This window comes from Strix aluco, chromosome 8 (assembly GCF_031877795.1).
Source record: "Strix aluco isolate bStrAlu1 chromosome 8, bStrAlu1.hap1, whole genome shotgun sequence".
In the NCBI taxonomy this organism is placed as follows: domain Eukaryota; kingdom Metazoa; phylum Chordata; class Aves; order Strigiformes; family Strigidae; genus Strix; species Strix aluco.
Window position 1 is genome coordinate 14,364,772 of NC_133938.1, and position 25,529 is coordinate 14,390,300.

Consider the following 25,529-nt stretch of genomic DNA (forward strand, 5'->3'; position numbering starts at 1 on the left):
TATTTCTAGTCAAGACATAATTGTGGAGTCATCTCTTGTCTACATTTGTTTCCTTGAGGAAGAAAAGATCACTGGAGAGTGAATTCCCTCTGAATAGACAGCCAATTGAGAAGACACCCAAAAACTATTTCAGCCATCTCTCTTCTCCTGCCTCCACATACAGTATTATTAAACCACTAAATATTCTGTGGATTAAAATAAAATTTGGGGTAACTGCTTATATTTAACTCTTCTCCACAATAACAACTATTATAGCACTCAAAAATATGTATCTTACTTCCACATGCTTGGTTAGATCATGCAGACTTTGAAGGCTAACAAAAAAAAATCTGTCATACAGAGCAATATGCAAACCCATTTAATTTTCTATTTAAATCCTTCCTCAGAGTGGACTCCTCCTGAATTTCAAAACAGCGAGCCTGTTAACCAAACTCTGAAGGTAGAAAAGTCTGCTTGTCGACACCAGGCTTATCTCACTGTACTATCACTTGGGCAATAATTATATGAAGTGCTGTAGACACAATTTAATAATTCAACATTTGCCAGCTGCTACCAAAGACTTCCCATCTATACTAAGCACAGGGAAAGGCTGTGGACTCTCCAATAGACTGCATGAAAAATACCGTCCACATCTTTTATGTCAGCAGTGCTTTAGCACACCAATTTTTGCTGAGGGATGTTGTTGGAATGATAATGGGAGCAGCACAATTAGAAGTCATCAGCCCAGCAGGATATCTCATCTTTGGTGGGTACTCAGCAAGACGTTGCCCCTGATAACAAAGGGCAAAGTAGGCAAGTGTAAACTGTTCTGGCAAATACAGGCATCTCTATTGACCTTCATAGTTCTACACATAAAATATGCCTCTAGGGAGTCAAGAGGCATTTTCACTGGCACTGAATCCAACAGCCCTGACATAATGACAACCCAACCCCTCTCCCCCAAGTAATTCCAGGTGAGTTCTGCCACATTTTTTCAGATATATCTTGCTCTTTCTTCTCTTGGAAGGCAGATCCTGCTCCTCCCTTTACACAGTAGTCTCCTGATTTTCCACCTCCGTCTATGTTCCTGAAGCCACCTTCACAACTGGAGGTTGTAAGCTGGATGCACCCTTGAAGATGTGACCTTGAGAGACTTACAGGTTTCATTTTCATTTATTGACTTTGCTATAGACTGTGGGTGGAAGCCTGGGGAATCACTTAACCTGCCTTTGTCTCAGTTCCCCATCTACAAAATCCTTTCTTCTACCTTGTCTGTTTTGATTTAAACAAAACAGACTCACACTCCCAAAGGTGACATGTATTTCGATAGCAATATGAACTCATTTGGCACCTTGATCTTGTTTGGGTAAATGTAAACCAAATAACGAATCCTAAGAAATGAAACAAACTGAAACTTCCTTTCAAGCACTGCTCTCCAGAATGTTTTTGCTTTGAGTGAAGGATGGTGCAAGAGTAAGTTGCATAGTTAGAAGAGTACCTTGTTTCTCCACTAACAAGCGGACCTAAAAAGGATATTCTGTCATGGATTCAGCTAGTTGTGAGATTTAACCTTGAATACCTTTTTTGATATCACAGAGAAGTTCTACATTGCACATTCTTGTTTATAAGCTCAGTGGTCCCATTGCTGAGCACTGGAGATGGCCTGGAGATACGGAGAGGTGGTACTCCAGCCCAGTCAATGGATGCTCTCCTTGCAGTAACTAACACATCTTTCTCAAGCAGACCAAATCCTTCCCTAAAGCAAAGATTCTTCCCCACGGAAAAAAATTTCTAGCATGGAATTCAAGATAAAAATTGTGGCCAAGAAAGAGGGTTGTGATAGTCTATTTTGAGCAGAATTACTTGTTATTTTTAAGCATCAATGGGCACCTCAAGACTACAGTACTCAGTACTTTAGAAATGCCTTCAGTATGTGGAATGAATACTTTCACAATATTCAGTATATTTTTACTTAAAGTTTTAATTCTGAAGTCACATTAACAACTCTGATACTCAAAGGTTACACAAGACAAAACAAAATTCATGTTTCGAACTCCTAGCAACACTATTTTAAATAAAATCACATTTTTATGTTTCCAGTTTGCAGGCTACACATACACCTGAGATCTGATTCACAGTTGTATAACCTGGCAACAAAGCTTCTGCAAATCCAGTGGTCCCACTCATTAAATTCTAGTGGTTCTCTCATTAAATTCTTTAGTATTCCAATTTTGCATACACACCCTGGGTATACCACATATCCAACCTCTTCAAAATTAATAAAATATTAAGAATTACATAATTGTGCTACCTCATTTTATTAACATGTTTTAAAAATCCTCCTCACAAGAATTTGACATGATAAGCTAACAATAAAAAGAATAGAGACTAGCAAATAGTTACTGGGAAAATCAAGGGCAGAGAATTACTCATTTCATTATCCATACGTGTTCCTTCAAACAACACCTACTGCCACACTTCAGACTTACAGCTCTGACTAACACCTATTGACAGACTTAACTCATGACTGCCTACCTGCTTCACAGGGAAAGTAGCTATATAAGGGTCCCACCTTGCTGTCTGCATTTAAAAACATGGAAACACTTACCCTTGCCTTCTTTTTTTCTCCTTCTGCTGCTTATTGCCATGATACCTGCCTATATTCTGAAGTAGACTGTCAGTGGAAATCTCAGTGCTCTTTCCATTTCCTTCCCTTTTAATAGCTAGTTCAAGAAAGAGGTAGTAAATTGGCATCTGGAGTATTGGGGCCCAGGAAACTACTCAGCTGCAATTGAAATCTGGTGTGTGTCAGGTGTGACAAGTTCTGGGAAAAAATCAGAAACTTCCACAAACGAACTGCAACTGCCAGAATCACAGCATGGTGATGAAAGGGGCTCTTCAATGAACAGAGTTCTCCTTGGTCACTTATAAAGGATTATTCAGTTATCTAATAACTAAACCTTTAGATAATAAAATATTTTTTAAAAGGAGGAGGGGAAAAAACAGCAACATGGACTTTGCTTGAGCAGATGTAAAACTGACACATCTGCCTCCCTCGATACTAGTAAATTGGCTCTTTCAATATGTTTCATTTGTTCTCCTGCCAATTGCTGATCTCTTGTCAATTTACTCTCAAACTTGGAAGGAAATTAAATGGTTTGATGACATATTGGTTTCTGTATTTTATCTTTGAAATGCAAAATATATATTTCAATGATCTTAGAAATGTTTCACATCTTTGAAATCTTTGCAGTTGTAAGATGTTGGTCTTGATCCCCATCTGGAACATAAGGGCATAACTCTACCTAACTGAATTAAGTTATGCAGTTTATCACAGCTGGTGATCTTGTCCATAGTTTTTCCACAGATTAACACAGAACATGTCATATACTTATTTAGAAATATGCAGTGTGAAAGGGGGTGACTCCATATACGCTTTAGGCATGCTTGAAAATAGCTATACTAGATGATTGCCTGAAAATGCTTCCTAATAGCCTTAAATACTCAAAATGAAACGACGGAACTGTCATCACAGCAAATCACACAAGGAAAGAAAAATGATAGCAGCATTAACTGCATCAGCCACCTGCTCTATAAAGGTTATTAAAATGATGGAAACAGTATGCTGGCTATGCCATACATTCAGGCTAAAACCCCCAGCAGGTCCAATATTCCATGCTACAAGTTGTAATTTATATGCCTATAATTTATATTATACTATAATTTATACAACATTTATCAGAATGTTGGCTGGAAAAGACTGGCTACTGACTGGGGTACTCTAATTCCTTGCTCTGTGACTACTTACTTCTTTAGTCACAGTTTGACAAGAGGATTTTGGCACCAAAAGCAGGACTTTGACAAATGCCTGTGTTGTGCTCCCTGATATGCTCGGGACTGCCTTGACCCTGCCAGTGATAACCAGCCCAGTCTCTATTTTTTAGCTATGCCTCAATTCAACTGGGAACTCTTTGCCAAGGGGATGGGGCCCTATAAACATAATATGCCTAACACACCTATGGGAACCTGCACTATGCTCAAGGCAGCTGCAGTCACTTTTATTCAAACACAGGAAGAAGAAAAGTAGAAAGAGAAGGAGGTAGTGGCAACGTTCTCTTCATAAACAGTGTTTTAGCGTTCAGGAGTTTAAAGGCAGTCCTAAACAAAGCCACTCTCCCCTGGTCTTGAAAAGCACCCTAATCACCCAGCCGCAGGCAGTACCTCATCAGAAACATCCCCGATCCCTCCTACTGACGCTACTCCAGTTGGCAAAAGCAATTCAATCATCCCGAGCCCATGAGCACCTGTCTCCAGCCAGGCAGATAGTGTCTTCATGCAGGAGTCTTGATTTCAAGTTCCTGCCCTAGGGATGCCTAATGTATTTTACCCAAGAATTGTTTAAAGTAAAATAATCTGTCATATAAATGAATGGAAAGGGGCTCATTTTCAGAGCCACTGCCACTATGGATGGCCAATATAGATGAAAGCGCTTACATTTAGGCATTCTTGACTGAAAACAATGGCTTCCTTCTCTTTATGCTAAATTTATCCATCTGTAAAGCAGACACATTACAGTTTACCTAACTCAGAGAAATGGGATAATACAACTTTGGCAAAAGAAAGGCTCCATCACATTGCTTTACTAGACATAAAAAGGTAATATGAATATATGATTTTAAATCAACATTAAGATAGTGTAGACTCTGGGACATTTCTGATATTGCTTTGTCTGGGTAATGTAATTCATTTTCTAACAGGTCTCTTGCTGTGCTTGATATTCTACAGAGCCAGCCTGTGTTACAAGATGTACATAGCTAATCTGCTGAGAAAAGAAATCATAAACACCACTTTATCCTGCATTATTTTATTCATGAGAGCATTATTCCAATCTGTGAAATCTTGAAGTATGGCTTAGATCCTGGGATCATATAGCCATGCTGACATTCCCCAAGTTACTCTACTTTAAACATTCTTTAATTCCAGAGGAGAAAAGTGGTGCAAAATCTTTAAGGTTCACATATCTGTTTTAAAACTTCCTTGTCATTTTCCCCCCTTTTTTTCTTTCTTTTGTTTCATAGTTATATAAGGAAAAAATCTCATTATACTATTCCACATGCTTTCCTAAGTGGATAGTCTTAGGAGCTGCTGGACTAAAATTTCTGTAATATGTACAAAGTGTCCACACATTCCTTATAAGTCAGCCATCACATATTTTCGGTAGCATTGTTTTCACAGGATAATCCTTAATGATATACAAAATGAAACCTGTTATCTCTTTAATGAATGTGTTTTAAAGTCCAAGGATAAGCATAGGTAAGTGACACATAGAAGATAGTAAAGATTTGCAGAGCAGTAACAAGAGCTGGCAGAAAGGAAAACTAGTTTCTTTAGAAGTGGCTTCTCCAGGGTCATCTCACAATATAATTTAACTGTATGAATCCACATTTGTGTGGTATATATAAATTAGTACTAAAACTTCATTAGACACCATCCCTAGAAATTATTTAAAGAGCTGGATCCCAAGGTCATGCAGACATTGACCAGAAGATCTTGCTAGATCAGATGCTAAGAGCTGTCTCCCATGACAGTCCTGGGTACTAAGCCACAGTTAAATGTCTGTCTTGTCACAGATTTATTCTGTATGTGCTTGAAACTGAACCATGTCACATATTTGGCAGGAAATGTAATCCCTCCACAAAGACGATTTGATCCTTGGTGTGATCCTGCTGTTCTCAGGCAAGAATAGCTCTTGGTAAAGCCAGTGCAAGGTCTGTCCATGTATTTCTATTTTGAGTAAGGGACCAGCCCCGACCATGGGGTTACAAGAGCAGAAGCTCCTGTCCCCAATAATCCACATGGCCCAGATGGCATGAGAAGAGATGGGCTACAGACACAAACTGCACAGTGCACAAACATGATGCCTACATCTGAATTCATACAGAGAGACTGGATTATTTTTTAAATTGTTTTCCAAAGCCCCAAGTGGCATGGGATGCAAACAGCAGCACAGGAATTACTATGAAAGATAGCAAGGCATGACTCCTGGTTTATACAACACCGGATAAAATCACTGAATGAATGACATTTTAAGGATCCTCCCCTAGAGCAGACAGCTCCAGAATTCCCCTGTCAAATTGACTCCCAGTGTTGACACTCTCTTTGACTTCCCCTGCTCCTTTCTTCTGTTCAGACCATCATGACAGTCCTCTGCCTCCTAACAGCCATGTCATACCTTTCTGTCCTTTCTCTCTGACTGTATTGCCTATTCCTTGTGCTCTGGTGGTACTCCTCACATGCAATGCCTCATTGCTGAAGGGTGTGCACTTGGGATATACTGCCCACTTTGCCTTAAAACCCTAGGTGTGAATCTCAGCAACTGCTCAAAGTCTTCCAAGAGAAAGGAGAAGAGAGGGAGAGTGAACCTGCAGTTATCTTCTGGTATGACTGCTCTCAATCTCTTCTAAAATAATGGAATAAATATTATGAGTGTAAACATCATCTGGAACAACAGGGGAAGCATGACCAATAGTTTGTATTTTCAAAGAACAGATCATGCCAGACAAATGTAATTGTTTCTTCATCACTTTCTGGGTTAGTGTACAGAAGGAACAGAGTGGCTGCAGTATATCTGGGCTGTAGTATAGCATTTGATACAGTGGCTCACAAATTCTTATTAGAAAAATAATTTATAATGTCTTGGATAAAAATGCTGTCATGTGGATTGAAAACTGGCTGAAGGAATGTAAACAAAGGATAATGAGTCATGACAAACAGCACTGCGCTGAGCTGTGAAGAGGTATCCAGTTGGGTTGCCACAGGAGTTGGTGTTAAGCCCAGTTTTATTTTACATATTTATTAATACCCTGGAAAAAGAGATGTACAGCCTGAGAATTAAATTCACAGACGATACTAAATTACTAGATGTTGTTAACACCAATCAGGACAGAGATATTATAGAGAGGGAAAGCAGAGAGGATGGGAATAGGAAGAGTCAGTGACCAGATCTACCTATACAAATATGTGAGAGAGGGTTTTATGTCCCACCTGATAATAACGGGAGCCCACTGACATATCAGCCAAAAGCAGCTTACATCTGGTTTGTCAAAGGCTGGAGCAGAGAAATAGCAACAAAACCAGCTAGGAGATAATTATTAATTATGACATTTCCCCAAAAGATCCCAGAAAAGGCTTCACTCTCATTTTCTAATTCAATGTTTGGGATTTTCTAAGATTTTGTCTGGTTACATGCAATGGAGTAGCATATAGCAATGTAATACAAAGTCATCTGTCTTCACATCACTATATTATGTCACTTTTCTGAGGAGAAATCAGTGGTAAAAATCTTGCTGTTTTCTTTGTATACCTTGTTTACTTACACTATTAACCTGAAGAGAACAGAAGTAGTAAAAACTGACACAGAGGTAATAAACTCTTTCAAGAATTTCACTCTCCACAAGCAACTCAACTCCCCCAAATTGAATCTGCTTAGAGGTGTAAAAACAAAATAAATTCTCTAGCTATTTGCAGCAGCTGCCTAATAGATCCCACATTACAGAATGAAAAAAGATTTTTTTTTCAAGCACTAGGCTCTGTGTGCTATGGAAAAACCTGTGAAAGTATTCCATTGTCCTAATCTATTTTAGTGAAACTATTGTAGAGTGTTTAACTACAGCATATTTTTATTTATTTCTTTTCCATTTGCAGGACACATTTGCATGATGAATTGGATATGGATCTAAATTTGGTGAATTAAGGTTTTGGACCTTTTATATAGATTAAAGGAATTCAGATAGTTTCAATGCCTTTTAAATGTACATAGACACTATGATCTATGTACGCATGTTCTTTTATAAAGAATCTTTCCCTACTAATGTATAGCCCAAGGAGTAGAAAAATCTAAATAGACTGTAGGTCTAACCAGACTCTTCAGTTCAAATAAAATTTTGCCTCTTAAGATAACATTATGTTGTTCAAAATGAAGCCAAGCAAAATAGATAGGAACATCTCACATAAAAATGCTTTGGAATACTTGCAGTAAAAAAACCATTCCACAAGACCTGTAACTGTAGAGATCTGACTTCCTACCATTTTACATCTCGAGTTTGCTTGACTTTGATGGCTAGGGAAATGCAAACTCAAGGTCAAATTATTTTCATGGCCCAATCCAAAGTAAAATTACCCTTCCATGTGGATTCTTCAGTATATGTGAATTTACAGTATAACTTTTCACATCAAGTTATATAGGCAAAACGTTCAACTTTTTAAAAAACTTTTTTTTTTTAATTTAGTGGAAGACAACTGAGTTCAAAAGGTACACTTCAATGTCACTCCCACAGAAAACCTTAACTCATCAGGTAAAATAAAGCCCCCCATTAAAGATTTCATTATTCCCTACTTTCCTTCCTGGCTGGTAAAGACTGATATGGAAAACTGGAGAAAAATCAACCTGAGAGGGCATAAGTAATGCACATGGAGATGCCTTCAGGTTGCTTCAAGTCATGACAGAGGACAACTTCAGCAAACAAGTGAAAAATGTGTCTGGCTCCAAGTACAAATGCTGAATGCTTGAGGATCTGATTTCAGACATGGCATGGCACAGAGCAGAGTCCGTCAATGACTGCTGTAAGAGATTAAATGAATCAGCTTTTTAAAATATCTATCATTGCCACTTGCTACTATTTTTTCATATAAGTATTCCAAAAGAGACTACTAAGGGAGCAAGGTTAAAAATTTCCAGGAGGACTTTAGTTGTAGTAGTATCCAAGTAAATATAAATTTTGGTTTTGTACAATGCTATTACTTGCATGACATAAAACAGTTGTGTGTGGATGCTTTATTTTTTTAAGGGAATGTTACATCACATAAAATTCTTAGGACTGGCAAGGGAAAAATCCCCGGGTCTGAGTCTCATTTGATGAAAATTGCTGTAGTTAATTTGAATTTAGAGAATGCATTTTAAAGATTATTAAAAGTCATTTAAATGGGTTCTATTATATTATAATTTTCTCTTCTGTCTCAATAATTGAACACATCTTTTCTGTGGAATATTTGGAGATACTTTTCCTTCCTCCAAAATTTGTACAGAAGTTAAACCCAAATTTGCCTAGAAAAGTTATGTTGAGCTTGTTTCTGGCAGTGATCCAGCAGCACCTTTATATCTACATGACATTGTGATTATCTCACAAATTCACAATACTTTATTTCTGAACCATATTATTTTCCATAGAGGCAACATCCTCAGTGCTAGTCTGAATGCTCTGAATGTTAAGTGTCTGGCTCTGGCTGGATTCTCTACATTTTCTGTCTGTGAACACGTAGCACATGGCCCTTGATTACTGCTTTTAAATTGATCTGTGTCTGCTATGAAAATATATTGCTTCATAAAAGTCTTTCAGAGTATCAGCTTCCAAATTAATGATTTTTCTCTCAAGCTCTGACTTTGAGAGCTTACAGTACAGAATTGTGCAGTCCAGCTACTTGAATCAAATTGAAATCCATCCATCTGCAATTCAGATCCAAATTCTTTCAGTGCTGTTGGCTCATCTCTAGGTAAAGAGCAGCTGTTGTCCTGTTAAAGTGACTGTAAATAATTCTAACTTCAAGCTTCAAGAGTGAAATTCCCCCTGCTTCACTGGGGACCACTTAATCCCCAGGATGTTCCTGGATTTGGTCTTCACCTGGTGGGAGCTGCATAACTCTGCTGTAATCGGTAGAGCTGTGCTGCTTTACACCAGGTAAAGATCTCGCCCCGGCAGAGCCAGCGCAGAGGAGCGCAGTGCTGCGTGCCAGCTCTGCAGCCAACAGGGCAGCATGCAGGGATGTGGGGTCCTTATGCTGGGCCAGAACCCCTGACTTCTTATGTTAATTGAACAGGGCACTTGCACCTATATACTCCAGGTGACTAGGTGGAACAGGCTAGGGTTTCTTTCTTGTGCTGTGATGATCTTTCATTTTTCATCCCCCATAAGCCTCTTACTGTGTTTTTTTGAGGGTTACATGCGTTCTGTAACACAAGCAGTACCACACCAGAGACAGACTTGTTTACAGCAGAGATTCAATAAAGTGTCTGAAGGAAGAATTTTCCAATGAAAAGAGATGGGCCCTAACCAAGAAGGAAGGTACTTGTGTTAAAGCAACTATATCAGAATAGCAGATGAATCATGATGCAATAGCACTATTTGAAAGGATGTTTTGAATGGAGCTGTCAGCAAGTATTTTAATAGCAAGTCTTCAATTTCTTCTTTATGGGGTTTTTAACCACCGAGAAGAAAACATAAGTAACAAGGAGGGATTTAGGAATTGTTCAGTGTTTGGCTGTTCAAAGAAAGGAAAAGAGCCCTCCACATGCATTGCAGCTAATGAAAATTGCCATTATGGGGTTTTTTCCTCCATTTGCGGATGTTAAACACTGTAATAATGCAAAGTCCTTATGATTTTCTAAATCTTCTCAATAAGGAGGATATTATCTACTTATTTAATTACCGAATCTCTGACGGCAAGGAGCTGCTACCACCAGCAGCTCCAGCTCATTCACATAGTTCCCCTCCCTAATTAAAGGGTCTTTGCAGTTAAAAATAAAGTAATAAATCAATCAAAAGCCCAAACTGCCAACAGATGATAGAAAAAAAAAAAAGCACTTCAGGGACAGATTTTCAATTGCTCAGCACCCACAACTGGGATTATTCTTTTGAAACAACTCAGTCCTCCTTCAGGCACCTAGGATAAAGCCAGACAGTTCAAAAGTGCTCAACATATATTTCTTTGGAAAATCCACCCCCAACTGTGGCTTTATGTCCTACAGCCATTGTGGCTTGCAAGAGTCAATCGTAAGTCACCTCCCTGTTGGAGGAAAGTCATCAGCATCACCCCTTCTGCAGGAAACTATAATAAAATACATTACTGTACTCATCCATGCTCTTGCCGTTGCTTACTGCAACAAGAACAGAGGCAGCAGGTGTATCAAGAGACTATTTTTACCACATTGCCAGTGAAAGCAGCAATAGTCCTGCACTTGGTTTTCTGTTGCAGCACTCAAAACCAGATGTTTATATTGCAGCACAGACCCCTTACTAGTTTGAATATCAAGCTCAAATTTGAATGCTGCTGTCTGCCTGCCATTCCTTGAGGTTAATGTGCCATTGTCAGGTTAAAAGTTTTCTGAATGTTCATCAGTCTAAGGCCAAAACCAGAGTAATAATTCAAGAGCACTTTACAGCTAATAAAAGCTGCAATAGCTTTCTCTGAGAACAGAGAATACAGCCCAGAGGCCTTTTAGCACATCTTTCCCCTCCAACAAGAAGCATTTGGGGGGATTAGCATACTACCTGTTTATTCAAGAGGTTGTACAAAAAGTTCAGTTAACAGTTCTTTTCTTTGCAGCCCACAGCTGTGTAAATATTATCCCAGCCTCTCCTTTGACATCCATCTAAGCTTCAGACCTCAAGTGCAAAATGATACAAATGAAGCTCAACACTTCTGTAGCCCACCACTGTGTCCTGACACACCTAGGACTGAATATATAGCTTCTGCTGTGAGAGCAGTGATGCTGTATGATGCACCCCTGAAGTGACCTCATTTTCTAAAGACAGCTTTCCTAAGAATTTCCTAGATTTTAACCATGGAACTGAGTGTGATGAAAGCTTTGTGAAATCAATGTACCAAGAATTGCGTGACAACCCTAAAAAAGCAGCCAAATCACAGTTCTGCATCATTTACAACTGTTACCCCGCATAGTTTCTATTTTGATTGGCGCAGATGAAAAGCTGTGTTAAGTTTTAGAAACTTCTCCTCATCTCTGCTTTCAAGTCAATACACTTTTGAAGGCTATTTGCCTTTCCCATTTTCTCTGTGGTAGTTAAGGAGATGAAATTCTTTCTGTATGCACCAGATATCCCTTACACAATGGGACAGAAATATTGATATTTTTATACTGCACAGTGGGTCATATTTATGAATTGATGCATGCTTCATCATATCTCTAAATAATGAAACGTTTTGGATAGGTACAAAGGGCCCGAACATGTTCATCTGAGTACCTCCAGTTTCCACTGATCTCCCTTCTGAATTTCTTACAGGCTGATTTTGAAAAGGTAGAGCTTCCTTGGTATCAATGCTACCCACCAAAATGATTTATTCAAGACAAAAAAGTAAGGCAAAGCCTCCACTCTAATACAATTTTCCACCTACTCCTTTCCTATCACCACAAAGAACTAATGCAAGGCTCAGAGCTCCTATTTAGGCCCACAGAGCTTAGCCGAATGTCTCTTTCAGTTCATGCCAACATCCTGAAGAGTTTCTCTGGCGTTTTTTTAGAGCCTCTGATGTTACAGAGATCAGTGATGAAGACCTTAATGCAATGCAGAGATCACTGCTACAATAACTCCCTACCCCCATGACACTCCTGACTCAAACTGTGAGCCAGGGCTATGCTGCCCTCAGCTCATTTGAAGTTTGGGGATACCCAAAAACCATTACAACATTAGGAGGGCAGTGAGGATCACTGGACTGTCTCCCAACCTGGGACTGAGCATGAGAAGATAGGGCAACGGTCATGGGAATGGACCTGCAGCTCCTCTGTGCAGATGGGGCAGGAGAGAGGCAGTCATCTCCTGGTGCAGGATGAATTCACCTTTTCTCTTAGTCTTCCTCTGGTAAATTTCTGGGAATGAAAACTGCAATACCTCAGCCTAATTTCACATTCTTTAAAACTGAGATTCAGACACTTTGCCACAAATAAATATTAAATATATAAACATGCAAGTCACCATCTATGCTTATGTTCTCTTTCAGTGTAACTTATGTAGATTGCTGCCTATGTGCATAGCTTTTATTACAAATAAAACATAAAAGCCAATGCACATCCTGAAGAGCTATTTTTCTTTATTGCAACACCATTACATGAAGTCTACTAACATAAACAAAGATTGGACTCGGCTGGTTTTGAACAAATAACCATTTATTGTCAAGGCTTTTCAGGAGCTTTCATTTTCCTTTTTGAAAAAACATGATCCTGTGCCAACCAAACAAATGTGTAACATTAAGTAATAAGGAAAATAATGGGACACCCTGCCACACTATTTTATAGACAACTTTAGACTGTCACAGTTGTACAAGTCTAAACTAAGACAGAAACCCAGTTAAATAAAGCAGACATATTAAATCAAAACCCCACCAGCAGAGTCCCTTGTGGCATAGCTGCTGTTCCTAAATGTTACAACTGGCCTTTCAAGCAGGAGGATGCACAGGAATAACAGTCCAAGGGCAGAGGAGCCCATGTGCTGCTCTCTCCTCCCTGCCACTGGAACAGCATGCAGAAGAGCACAACTAGAGACCCTTTTCCTGTATCATCTCCTGGCACAGCAGCAAAGAGCACAGGACAGAGCTGTCTCGGCCCGAAATGAGCAGCCACACTTGCAGTGGGCAGATCAAAGGAGAATCCCCCGCACCTCTGCTGTGCAGACCTGCCTGCTCGCTCCGTCTGCTGCATGGCAGCAGGTGAAGCTCTGGTCCCTGGTGCTCAATGAATGTTAATTCCACCAGAAGTCTCCATTTTGAAGTTATCATGAATCTCTTAAATTTAGCCCAAAGTAATCACACAACAACCTATCCATTAGACAATGAACAGAGGTTATTCAGCTTCCTTGTACCACAGCAAAACAGCAGCTTCCTTCCTGCCAGTGATTGTGATTGTGATTAACTGCGCAGTTCAAGGTGAAAGAAGAATGCGGTTCCAGGCGTGTGTGGCTTCCTTTAACCTCAGCAAAACACAGTGCCAGATATTTCAATTAGTGTGTACCAAGGTCACAAAATCAATTTCTTATCACCGAAAAACACACATACTGTAAATTTCATTTTCAAGCCATAATCTCTAAATTAAATCTGTGTACCTAAAAAATATACAGTGCAAAACTGCAGTCCTTTAGCCCCCTCCTCCTCCTGCAGCCAAGCAGCATTTTCACAAACATCACCTGGCTTTGTGCTCTATATTTAGAGCACAATGTTTGGTTAGATTCTAATCTTCTTGGAGGACGTCATTATCTCTTTCTTTGGCAAATAGAGGCCCAAAGTGTCAATTACCTTCTTAAACTCTTTCATACACACAGGAATGAGTGGGGTTTGATATTCAGTCTGCCAACAGCTCAGTCGGCAATTTTTCACAGTCATACACAGAAAAATTGTGCACCAGCATATCATCCTAGATAAATTACACATTTCATATGAGGTTACAGACAACTTCACCACTCCTAGCCAGTTTATTCTGGAAGAGGTAAACAAACAAACAAAATAAAAGGAAAAACAATCCTAAAGAGAACACTTCTCTGTTATTGAACTCTATGAGTTATTGAACAGAGACAAAAGTAAAATGAGTATGCCATATTGGTGGGATATTGTATGTAAATAAATGTAGCTGTGCAGAAGTGACATCATCATCTCTTATGTGTGTAATTCCTTATGATACTTTCATTGTTAGGTGAGGAACACTAACTTCATAGCCCCAAAGGCAGCTGCGGAATCTGATGGCTGTAGCAGGCTCTGCCCTGTGCAAATCTAGGTACAGAAGATGTTTCAAGGAGGTGGAAATTATGGAAGCAATTTCTTTCCAATAAATCCCAGTCTTTCCTTAACAAAGCCTAATTTCAACTATACAACCACAGAACGAATAAACCTGACAATTTTGAGATTGTGTTACATTTTTTCATAGAAAAGGTTGCTTTTTATTCACATACCTGCTTACATAAAGGTCCCTGTGTATGCAATTGTGTACATTTAATATACATGTATGAGGATACGTGTTCTGGAAATATCTTCCATCCATTTACTTCAAACCAGCAGGTGAGAAGAATGTGTTGTTACTGTTGGACCTTTTGGGACTGCTTCAGATGCTAGAGATACAGGAAGTGAATCATATCTCTGGTAAACATGAAGTAAGCAGACTCTGAAATAATAAGTTGAAAGCTCCTTACATGAATTTTCCCACATCCTCTAAACATGTAACATATTGATTGATTCTTAGTACCATAAAGCAGGATGAAAAGAATATCTTCTCAAGAAAGGAAATTAGCTTTATTTGGCAAGGGTTAAAGCACATTTTGAATTAAACAAATAAGAAACCAGCCATGTGCAGCTGATCAGCTTGAAAGTGTGGGTACATTTTTGAGAGAGACAAATAACTATTTTCTACCACATCATCGACACACATTTTTAAAACTCTTTTTAGATGCAAACAGGATTAATTTAAAAGAGGATATGATTACAGATGTAACAAGAGGAAGTTTTGTTTCTTCCTGGCCCATTCAAAATATGCATTACTGTATTATAGTCATTCTCAAAGTACCATTTCAAGAAAATGCAAACAAAAACTATGGAAAAAAAGATAGAGCTGCTTTTATTTGCTTTTTTTTTTTGGCTCAGATGTGTGAATGTAATGAGTCTATCAGGGGCTTGGTCCAAGGCTTATTAAAGTCAGGGTCAATCTTACAAATGGTTATAGTGGACTATATCTCTGGCCCAGGCAAACTGTGTTTTCTGGCAGTAGGAAAGAGAGCTAACTCTCTGAAGATTTCTCTCTATCTCATTCAAGTAAGAAACTGGGAGGGATTTTTTCATATGAGTGAGAAAACTGGATTTGGCACTTTGAATGAATAAAATGCTCTGAGTCAAAATTTTATGGACTCGGACATTTACAGAGGTAAGGAAATTGGAGTAAGACAGCCTCCACTGTGTCTTATTCAGCAGGATCCTATTGTTACTTCAAACATCCTGCACTGCTTTCCATCTGACTAATGTTCTCATGGATGCATGCACTGTTGTAACACACTCTCCCCTTTCAAATTCCCAATCTACTCTTAAAAGCTTCAACTAAAATATACTTTCAATAGTAGCTAGTCACAAAGAGCAATTTAAGTTATAAAAAGTAAAGTAAACTCTACAAAAACTGTTTTGACTAACAGTGTTAGCCAAAGGTATGGCTATTTTCAAGAACATAAACATATTTCTGTCCTTTGTGATTGGAAGGCAACCATGTAAGAGCTGGTTAGTCCCCAGCAGTCTACGTACATCATAACCATCAAACCCTTCCCAAATTCACAGAAAAGTGTAACATCTTGCACATGAAGAAACCAAAGCCATAGATAAAACCATAGGTCCCCAAATGGCCAGGAACCTGCTACATTAACCTGTACATTAACATCCACACTTTCCCAGGCAAGTGGACTGTCATGCACCAGAATATCAAATCCTCTTTGATAATTTGTCCAGGTTTTTCAATTCCATGATCTGCCTACAGGTTTACTCTGGAATGTGGGATCAAGATACCTCAGCTGCATAACTTTGCACAGCTCAGTGGTCAGTCTTCACTTCAAGAAAAGGTGAAAACATTCAGCTACATTATGACCAATGAAGATATAGAAAAGAATAAAACTTTCTGTTCCCTGGAGAGGAACACTGAAGGCATGGGCTTAATTAAATATAACACCTACATATGCAACAAACAGTATGGTGCCTCCTAACACTTCCTGAGATCACCAAAAAGCCACACACCTAATCCTGGAGTAGGAATTCTGAATTCAAAGATGACTTCTACACTTTCACACAGCCCATACTCTTGTTTTACCATGTTCCATCCTGAAACCGTGTAAAAGATCCAGCAGAATTTGGAGGCAAAGCAGCAGAGATTGGGAGACACAGGAGGAGGGGCAAAAAGGAAAAAGAGTAAGGAAGAGTGAGAGACAAGCCCAGAGGCTATGAGGAGCAAGTCAAAATGGCTGAAAATCGGTGATCTGCTTTGGCCTCCTGAGTAGCACATCCCAAGTTTTCCAAGCTGTGACCCCCTGTGTTGAGCCCTGTTATTTGTGTTTGGCTAAGGCATATCTTTCTCCTTCTGTGCTATGCTAGAGCAGCTGCAATTTGCCTTTTTATAGCTTGTGGTAACTGATAGCAGTGAAATGAATTTAGGAAGTGTGTGGATTGGATCTTTCATATCAGTGATTTCAGACTATTTGGTAAACACAGACGTGACATCCAGTGATGTATGCCTGCTGGTAACAAAAAAAAAGTTCTCTGGTAAACCAGCATTTGGCTTAGATTGTTTTCTGTTGAAGAACACTTCTGGGTAGAATTAAATGATTATACACGAATGTTTTACAGGGTCATGTTAATTTGAAAGGTAAAATTTCCCTCAAAACTATACACTGATTGGGTGCTGCAGAATAGCAACGGTGACAACAGTGAATCAAAACAAATTCAGTGACTGCAATAAAAGTTGACGGTGGGGCACAGCGACATCACCTTAGAGGAAGGAGCTGATGTTTTATAGAAAAGCTTCTTTTTACAACTGGCAAAAGCCAGAGAGTTGGTCGTATGGCCCTCAGAAAACCAAGCAAATATGTTTGTGTTCAGATATTGAGTAGGCATTTAGCTTGATTCAGCTGAGTTTACACAAATTGCCCTGTGTTCTAACAGGGATTCTGTATTTTGATATAAAATACCACTTTGCACTAATGTATTTTCTGCCTCTGGAAAATGATAAATCCTCCTACGCTGCACTTCAGAAAGAGAGTCAGTGTCTTGCTTCAGTACAAAGTTTCCCTGATAGCCTAATCCCTGCTCACTATTTCTGGAAGAGCTGTAACTATTTTACAGGTAAGTCTGATTAATTTTGCAGTATAATTTGCAAGTGACATTTACAAGGGAATATTGTGCGGGGATATCTGGAAGGGATATTGTGTTCAGACTTTTCCTGCTTGCTTGCCTACCCTCCTGGAACAAACAGCACCGCTTCATTTTCCTTCCGTATTTTACAAAGTTAAAGTAAACACTGTGATCACACTGTTTACTTTAATTTCCTGCAGTGTGCCAGCAAAGCAGCAAATTGGCAGTGAGCAATCAAGAAGCAGCCAGTATTGGAACAGCAGAGCTGCTTAGGAAAGCATCAATGATGCCAACTCATTTTTTCCTGTTTTAAAAATAAAATATTGGCTTCTATGAAGTTTTACTTCCAGTCCAATCTTCTCTAAAGGATCTGAAATTTTGTTTGTTTTCTTTAATTTTGTTTTGGAAGAAAGCTGGGATTTTGAGCAACACCTAATTTATATGGCCGACTCTTTCTGTATAAAGAAATGGATTTAAAAAAGTGGCAAATATACACTATTTATCTGTAAAAAATCCATGGCATTTTTGCACAAGAGGAAGTTAACTTGTCTATAAATCAGTGTTATCTGGATATATTTTTATGCCAAGAGCTCTAGCTGTGCTACTTTGATAGGGTGTATGATAATGTGAAGCTAAAGCCTCATGCATTACATGCAGAATACACAGCTGCCCGAGAATGGAGTCCTAAAAGGCAAATAGTTATATTTTCAGAGGCTGTTCTCTCTCATCTAATACTACATAAAGCAAGGAATATAAATACAAAAGAAGAGTAAGAAGAATGGGATAGTATTTTGAACCTCAGAGGTGTAAAGCTTGACAAGGTGACTCATTTATGGCTTTCTGAAAGATACCGTACAGAAGGAATTTATTGCTATGGAAGTTATAACTCCAATATATAAAAGAGGCCAGATCCTACAATCAGCTACTCTCCTGAATATGTGCATTCCTACACATATTCTTACTGAAGACAATGAGATTATGGAGACGATTAGCTTTTTGTTAGACTGTCCAAAGTATGCCTTCGGAAAGCCCAAAACATGACCTAATTTAAAGTGGTTGATATCTTGTGGGAAAGATTGTAAGAGGATAATTATTTTAAAAGCCATGACTTTGACACCAGGAAATTAAATTCATATCTATATGTCTTTATCTATACACAGCAAATCCAATAATCTTGAGCTCTCTGCAGTCACTTAGCCAGCTGGCAAAGGGAGCAAAGTAAAAACTAACAAACTCCATTCCTAAGGTATGCTGACATCAGTGATTCATGATTCATCAATAATGGTGTTAGGAAATAAATGTAACAGGGCATTATTGCCTTTTGCAGCACAGTAAACTCAAGGGAAAATGTCTAAGTGTATCACATTGAAAAGACAGAGCTAGCAGAGAAATAATTTTTACAAGTATTTAAGAGGTGTTACAAGCAAGTGAAAGTAGAGAAACAAATGTAAGCCTTTTAAAAACAGTGAGAATGTTACTATAAATAAAAAAGGACAGTTTTCCAGCTATACAAGCTTAAGAGGACTGACCTGAAAACTAAAATTTTTTGGTTTTCAACATTTTTACAGGAGAAAGAATTTGAATTGCTTGTTCCAGAATAAACCCTCAAAACAACGACTGTTCTGCTTTAATTGTCAGGATAAGCACAATGAAGAAGCTATGTGAAATTACTAATGATGTTGACAGTAATTACGACTCTCACAACCTATCTAAATAACTAAAAGGGCAAATATGTAAACACAATGTACCATATATACTCTCTAGAAAATGCCTATATTAGCACATAATTGATGATATCCTTTGAAGGTGACTGGACTATCATTGTAAAAGGCTAAGATTAATAACTGAAGAAAAATGGGTAGCTATCTCTAGAACAGCAGATACACCTGCCGCTTTCACCGTACAGAACAGCAAGATCTAATACATCATTGAGCAACTGAGGCTTTGCTTTATGTTTTCATAGCTTTAAACTATTTATGATAGGGTTTAGTCTATATTTCTAATTCTTTTTAGAGCCTACCCAATTAAAATTCAGGTTACTTGTTTATGCTATTAGAGGACTACTGCACAATATTAATAATGCGCCATCTAATATGATGCCCTAGAGAAACGTCATCTCTCTTTCAGGGGCAACAGCCACATAGTTCTGATACAAGCTTTGCTTCTTAGCTGGAGGGTAAGTGACTTTGGTGGTTGTTGAGGTATTTTACCAGAGAAAACGGTCTCCCAACATGAGGCTTGCTTCAAACTATTGCCACTTAACTGCAGAGCAACACAAATAGGTCTAGTAGCTGGTTTACCTGGACTGACATTGGAAATTTTATTTTAAAGATTGAGTTTTCGAAAACTTAGTATAATTCTTAATAAACAATTAATTGATTCACAAGGTTTGTGAATGTATATTTCACTGTACTGAATGTTCTTTAAATGATTAATAAATTTTTTAAAATGAATTTTGAATGTAGATTTCCCTAAGAAAACACAGGCAAAAGAGAAAGTAAGAAAAAGATGCTGTATGAGAAAAAAGAATATGGAAGGTAAGATAAATCCATCATCACACAAATGGATTTAATAATGCCATAATGGGTACATATATAATGTATAAAGTATAATGGACTTAAGAATATCAGTAATGTCAGTGAAGAACAACAGGTATCTTTACTGTAAATTTAATTGATGACTCGTAATCACAACTTTCTAGAAAAGTACAGACAATGTAGTGGATACCAGATCATGCTAGATAAGTAAATGCTGGTTTGATTTGTTCCAGGTAGTATTGCTAAAAATTGGCTTGTTTTTCTTCTTTCTCTGCATTATTCACAAGCGTAAGCCCTTGACTCTGCAAACATAACATGCACTTAACTTTCAAATCAACCAGCTTACTCATAGTAGTAAAATTGAATTAGTGCAAATACAATACTAGTGTGGTGAAGGCCATTTCTTCTTATTTTCTTTTGACCAGCTCGATAGACAAATAATGATTGACCTATATTTAGGGCAAGGTTATCATTAAAATCAAGAAATATGTTTAGTGACTACATGACACAGGATGAAAAGTAAAGGCTGAGAGAACAGTGTTTGTACAGGCTTGAGAAGAGAAGGCAAAGGGGAAATCATATTGCCGTGTAGAGCTACCTCATGGGGGGTCACAGGGGTTTATAGAGGAGATGAAGCTAAACTATTATTAGAAATGTAGAGCGGTAAGTGCACATGAGAGGCAAAAGCTAAAAGTTGCAACAAGAGAAACTGCAACTAGATATCAGAAAATAGTTCTCATATTTATAGTAGTCAGACACTAGAACAGGGGCCCAGAGAGGTGTGTGGTCTTCATCCTTGGAGATACTCAAAACTTGGCTGGACAAGGCCCTGAGCAACCTTCTCTAAGTTGGACCTGCTCTGAGTGGGGAGATGGACCTGCTCTGAGTGGGGAGCTGGACCAGATGACGTCAAGAGGTCTCTTCCAATCTAAATTATTGTATGATTTTTGTGATTCCTTAATTTTTACTATTTTAGCCAGCAATATTTCTCTCTAAGCATTCCCAGCTTATAAAAGTGTAGACAGCTTTCTTAGGAAAAAGGTCTTTGTGTTCTACATTTTCCTAAAACAATCACACTTCCAAGTACACCATGGCAAATGAGCTATAAAAATCCAAACTAAAGATGGGATGCATACCTGTGCTCATACGAAAACCGAAGTGCCTTTGTTACTGCTAAATAGCCCAAGATACATGAAACACAAAAACTGACCAAACAGATGGTTAATATTCATAACTACTTTTCAGGACACTGACAAATGACAAGATTCATATGAATTTCAGTCTACTTGCAGCTGGGCATTGCTATATCTAACAGTGGAAATAAGTACTAGAGCTATTCGTAGTGTGGGATAATTCAAAAATGAAGGCAGGGAAAATATCTTTTTCTTTGGATGGAAGATAGAGGCATCTAGAGGCAGATCCCTCTGTAGAATTTCTGGCATATTTCCCTTGCAAGCAGCTGTAGTGGAAAAATTAACAATGGCCTTACATGCGGGCATGTGTCTGTGGCACACACACCTCCTCAGTCTAGAGTAGCCCAGGAGTTGTATTAGTTGATTATGATCAGTTGCTAGGAAGAGTGACCTGGTGCTGTGTGTGTGTGTGGATGAGGTGTGAGGGCTGTAAAAGTAACAGTCATGACAACTCCAAGCTTCAGAAGTCCTGAGTCACAAGGGAAGTTTCTGAAGCTAAATCAGAGAAGATACATCAGCATCTCTCATGGCAAAGGAAAACTGAAAAAGAGCTTATACAGGTCATACTCAACTGAGATGCACGGTATGCTATATTAACATACTAGACTGAGAGTAAGTTGTAGAATTTCTCAGAAACTGCTAAAGTTTTTTGCTTTGAGAACATGTCAGTGTAAGGTGTTTTGACACCTTGAGTTAATGAGCTCTTGAGTAAGTTTTTCAAGCAAACACATACCAGAAATGCATATAGATAAAATTTTTTACCGTTACAGAACGTTATGCCATTTCCCGTATATCCTTGGGAGCAATAGCAGCCTGTTGTCCCACCCTGAACTTCACACCTGGCGTCTTTGTGGCATGTCCTGTTGCAGTTTGCAGAAGTGCAGCCATAGTCCAGCAGACTGGAAATCAGAACTGGAACAAAAGAAAATCAGACTTGTTTCTTTATCTAAAAACTACATTCTGAGCTCTAAAACCAGGACAAAAAGTATCCACAAAATTGGTGTATTCCAGTAAAATTAACATTATCACAGACTCAGCTATATCGCAGGATGGGGCAAGGGTCACCAACTACTGGGACTTCTTTGTTAAAACTATCCAGGGGCTAGGAACAGCAGACACTGTAGATTAAGAATTTGTGTATATGTTCAGCCAGCATAAAATTGGTAAACAACATAGAAGTTACTCAGTGATCTGGGGAAAAGATTTGAAAGGCTTTCAAAGCTCTGTAGTACTTTCCAGTAAAGCACATTTATTTGCACTCTGAATTATGTATTGAGTGTAATCTAAACTGCCCTACACATACCAAGTGAAAAATACCGAAGAAGGTTCTCCTGATCATAGCTTTTATTTTTATAAACACTTCCATACTTCTGTAGCTAACGTATTGCATGGTCTGAGAGATTGAAATGACATGTCACAGTATTTACAGCATTATGACATTAGGTTTTAAGAATTTACCCAAATTATTTAAAGTTAATCTCTTAAAATACCATTTCCATGTTATGAAAGTATTGTCTTATTTTTTTCATCCACTGGATAATTCCTAAATGGTAAACTACTTTCCCACTGTATGAATGCATATGGTTTTCAACACAAAGGAAAAAGGACTCTCTCCCTTTGAGAAAACTAACAACTCGCTGAATAATTATACACACCCTGTAATAGGTTAGAAATGAGGCAGTTAGCTCAGAAGGGAAAGTAAGTTTTTTACTTTGTACTTTATAAATTGCTAGTAGGACATAATGAAAGTTGCAGAACACAAAGACCCTTTTGGATGCTGTCTTTCCCTGCAGTTCTGCTTTTCCCTACCCAAATATTATTCTGAATATTTGCTAGCCTAATGTTATAATTACAGGTTTCATTGCTTCAGGGAATCTCACTGAAGCATTGTTTTCTTGGACAAATTAAAATTTCATGCAAGATTCAAAAGACTAAAAATTACACACATTTTTTTAACAATTATATATAACCCAAATCAATTTAGGTATCACCAAGTTTCATCTTTTCCCTCTTGTTTCTGAGAGGAGACACCATTTTCCAGAGATTAAAACAGAAACTCGTAGGATTCTGTTGTCATTTTATTGTTCATAACATGTTAAATCTAAAAATCTCCCAAGCAGACAGAGAGGGAAAAAAACAAACCCATGGAAACCCACAATGTTTCTGCTTTTTACAGAATAAAACCCTCAGTGAAATAAAGACTGACATTTGGGGGATTTGGTTTTGGGATGATCCTAACCCTGCAATTATTGAATCTGGTAACAGCACTGACCAAAGCTACGGGAACTTTCAGTCCTGTGTACCCAGCAGCTTTCCACCATCTCCAACACACTCATTTCTCCTTGCCACACCCCACTCCCTTCTCACCTCCACTCCCTCCCCAGGGAAGGAGATTTCACCTACCTAGGAATGGAAGCAGTTTCATTGGTGATGCTGTTGCTGCGCGGTGCCTGGTGCAGAGCCCCTGTGTTGCAGAAAAAAACGCCCTGCCTTAAAATGTATGACCATGTGCAAAATATACACACGTGCCTATCAAGAGTGACGTCCTGGTGCAGGCGCAGCCCTGACACTGCCCTTTGTCCCAAGTTTCACGTTCCCAAAAGCTCCTGAGACTCACAGGCAGGACAGGAAGGGTCAGGAGGGGCGAGGACCTGGTCTTCTGGCAAGCAGGGAGTAAATGAGAAGGGAATAAACAACAAAGTAAAAGAGAAGCAAGAGACTGGGTCTTACAGGGGATATCAGACAAGATTCAGGAGCAAGTGGGTTAGAGGAGCATGGGCTAAAGGAGCTGCTTGGTAGAGTGCCTGGGGCAGTGGGAGGATGAAGATGGAAGGGGTGCAGCCTGCTGTCAGAAGGAGTAAAGGAGCAGCAGAAGAATGGTGGAGCAGATCAGAGAAGGTGAGGAAGAGGTGGGGGAGATTAGTAACTAACTCAGGGCTTATGAGCTTGAAGGTAATGGTCTACATGCTTCCTTCCACCTTTTTCTGGTGAGCTGAATATATGTGAGCCCCAAGACCCATTTTTTTGGAGACAATCTTGTCTGACTGCAGTCGTTCTTCCTACTGCTTTCTTTGGTTTTGAGACAGATGCTTACTGCAGCCAAGCAATGTTGCTTTAAGAGTAATGGCCTGTGAGGAAGTACAGGAAATCCACTGAACTCTGCTTTGTGAGGAAAACAAAGAGGTATAATCAGGGAGGAAAGAGGCAGGAAGGCAATTGTATGGCCAGGAATCTCAGGAACTGAAGGAACCAAAGTTTCTGTGAGTTCGTGGGGCTGAACAGGGTGTGTGTAATAGGACATATTCAATATAGGTGATGTAGTAACGCATTTGGCATGTCTTTGTGTAAAATGTGAGAGCAGTTCTATCCTCATTATAGCATCCTAATCAACAAGACGTCAGCATGTACTTATATTATGCATGTACATGGCAATATTTTCTCTAATCTTGTTATGAATGATGTATATACCATCATTTCCCAGCTTCCTGGAGATGGCAACTCACATATTGAAACATTGTAAAACTGAAGCATTGGTGTATGCCTGTCTTTATAGATGGAAGCAGAGGGACATGCTAGAAGAGTGGACAATCTCTCTAAACTATATAAAACAGACATGAGGCTGTGGAATGTCATTGTGACAAAATATCTCATATCTGGCCAGAAAGTTTTGAGGTTGTGAATTTCATATGGAACTGATAAGAAAGCATCAGCTTGCTCTTAGGAATTATCTGCAGATATGGCAACATTTTTTCTAAACTTGTTAGGAACTATTTGCTCACCATCATTTTTCAGCTTCATGTTCGCTGCTGGCTGGAGTTCAATGGGTTAAACTCTACTCAGTCCAGGGAGGTGTGAGGCACGTAGAAATAGCACGTAGGTGTCTGGTTGGCACAAAGTACTTCCGTAGCACCTTGGCAGAGAGAGAGGAAGCTCCAGTAAGCGGATGTTAATTTTTGATGAACCACAGAATAATGAACAAAAGGTCCAGGTGTAGGAAGAGTGTTTTTCTCCTGTTTGCTTTTGTGAGGGGTGGAGGACTTAAAGGGGAAGAGAGGAAGGGACTAGGAGTTAGTTTGTTTTGTTAAGTTTTCCCATAATCTAATGCACAGAGACACAGAAGAACAGAAAGTCAGATGAACTGAGAGGAGCTTTGATCTGCATGTCCTGTCCT

At 38.9% G+C, this 25,529-nt stretch overlaps 1 protein-coding gene across 2 annotated transcripts in view; it reads right to left on the reverse strand.

Annotated features, from left to right (window-relative positions):
• Positions 1–23,919, reverse strand: part of ADGRL4 (adhesion G protein-coupled receptor L4) — a 75,386-nt gene extending 51,467 nt beyond the window's left edge. The window contains exons 1-2 of one of the 2 annotated variants that reach the window (XM_074832349.1): positions 23,762–23,919; positions 22,121–22,270 (exon numbers count right to left, since the gene is read on the reverse strand). In XM_074832349.1, the coding sequence (XP_074688450.1) occupies positions 22,121–22,270; positions 23,762–23,783 (172 nt within the window). In that variant the 5' untranslated portion in view covers positions 23,784–23,919. The remainder of the gene's footprint in view (positions 1–22,120; positions 22,271–23,761) is intronic. The other variant, XM_074832348.1, reaches the window with a different exon arrangement.
• Positions 23,920–25,529: the final 1,610 nt, after the last annotated feature.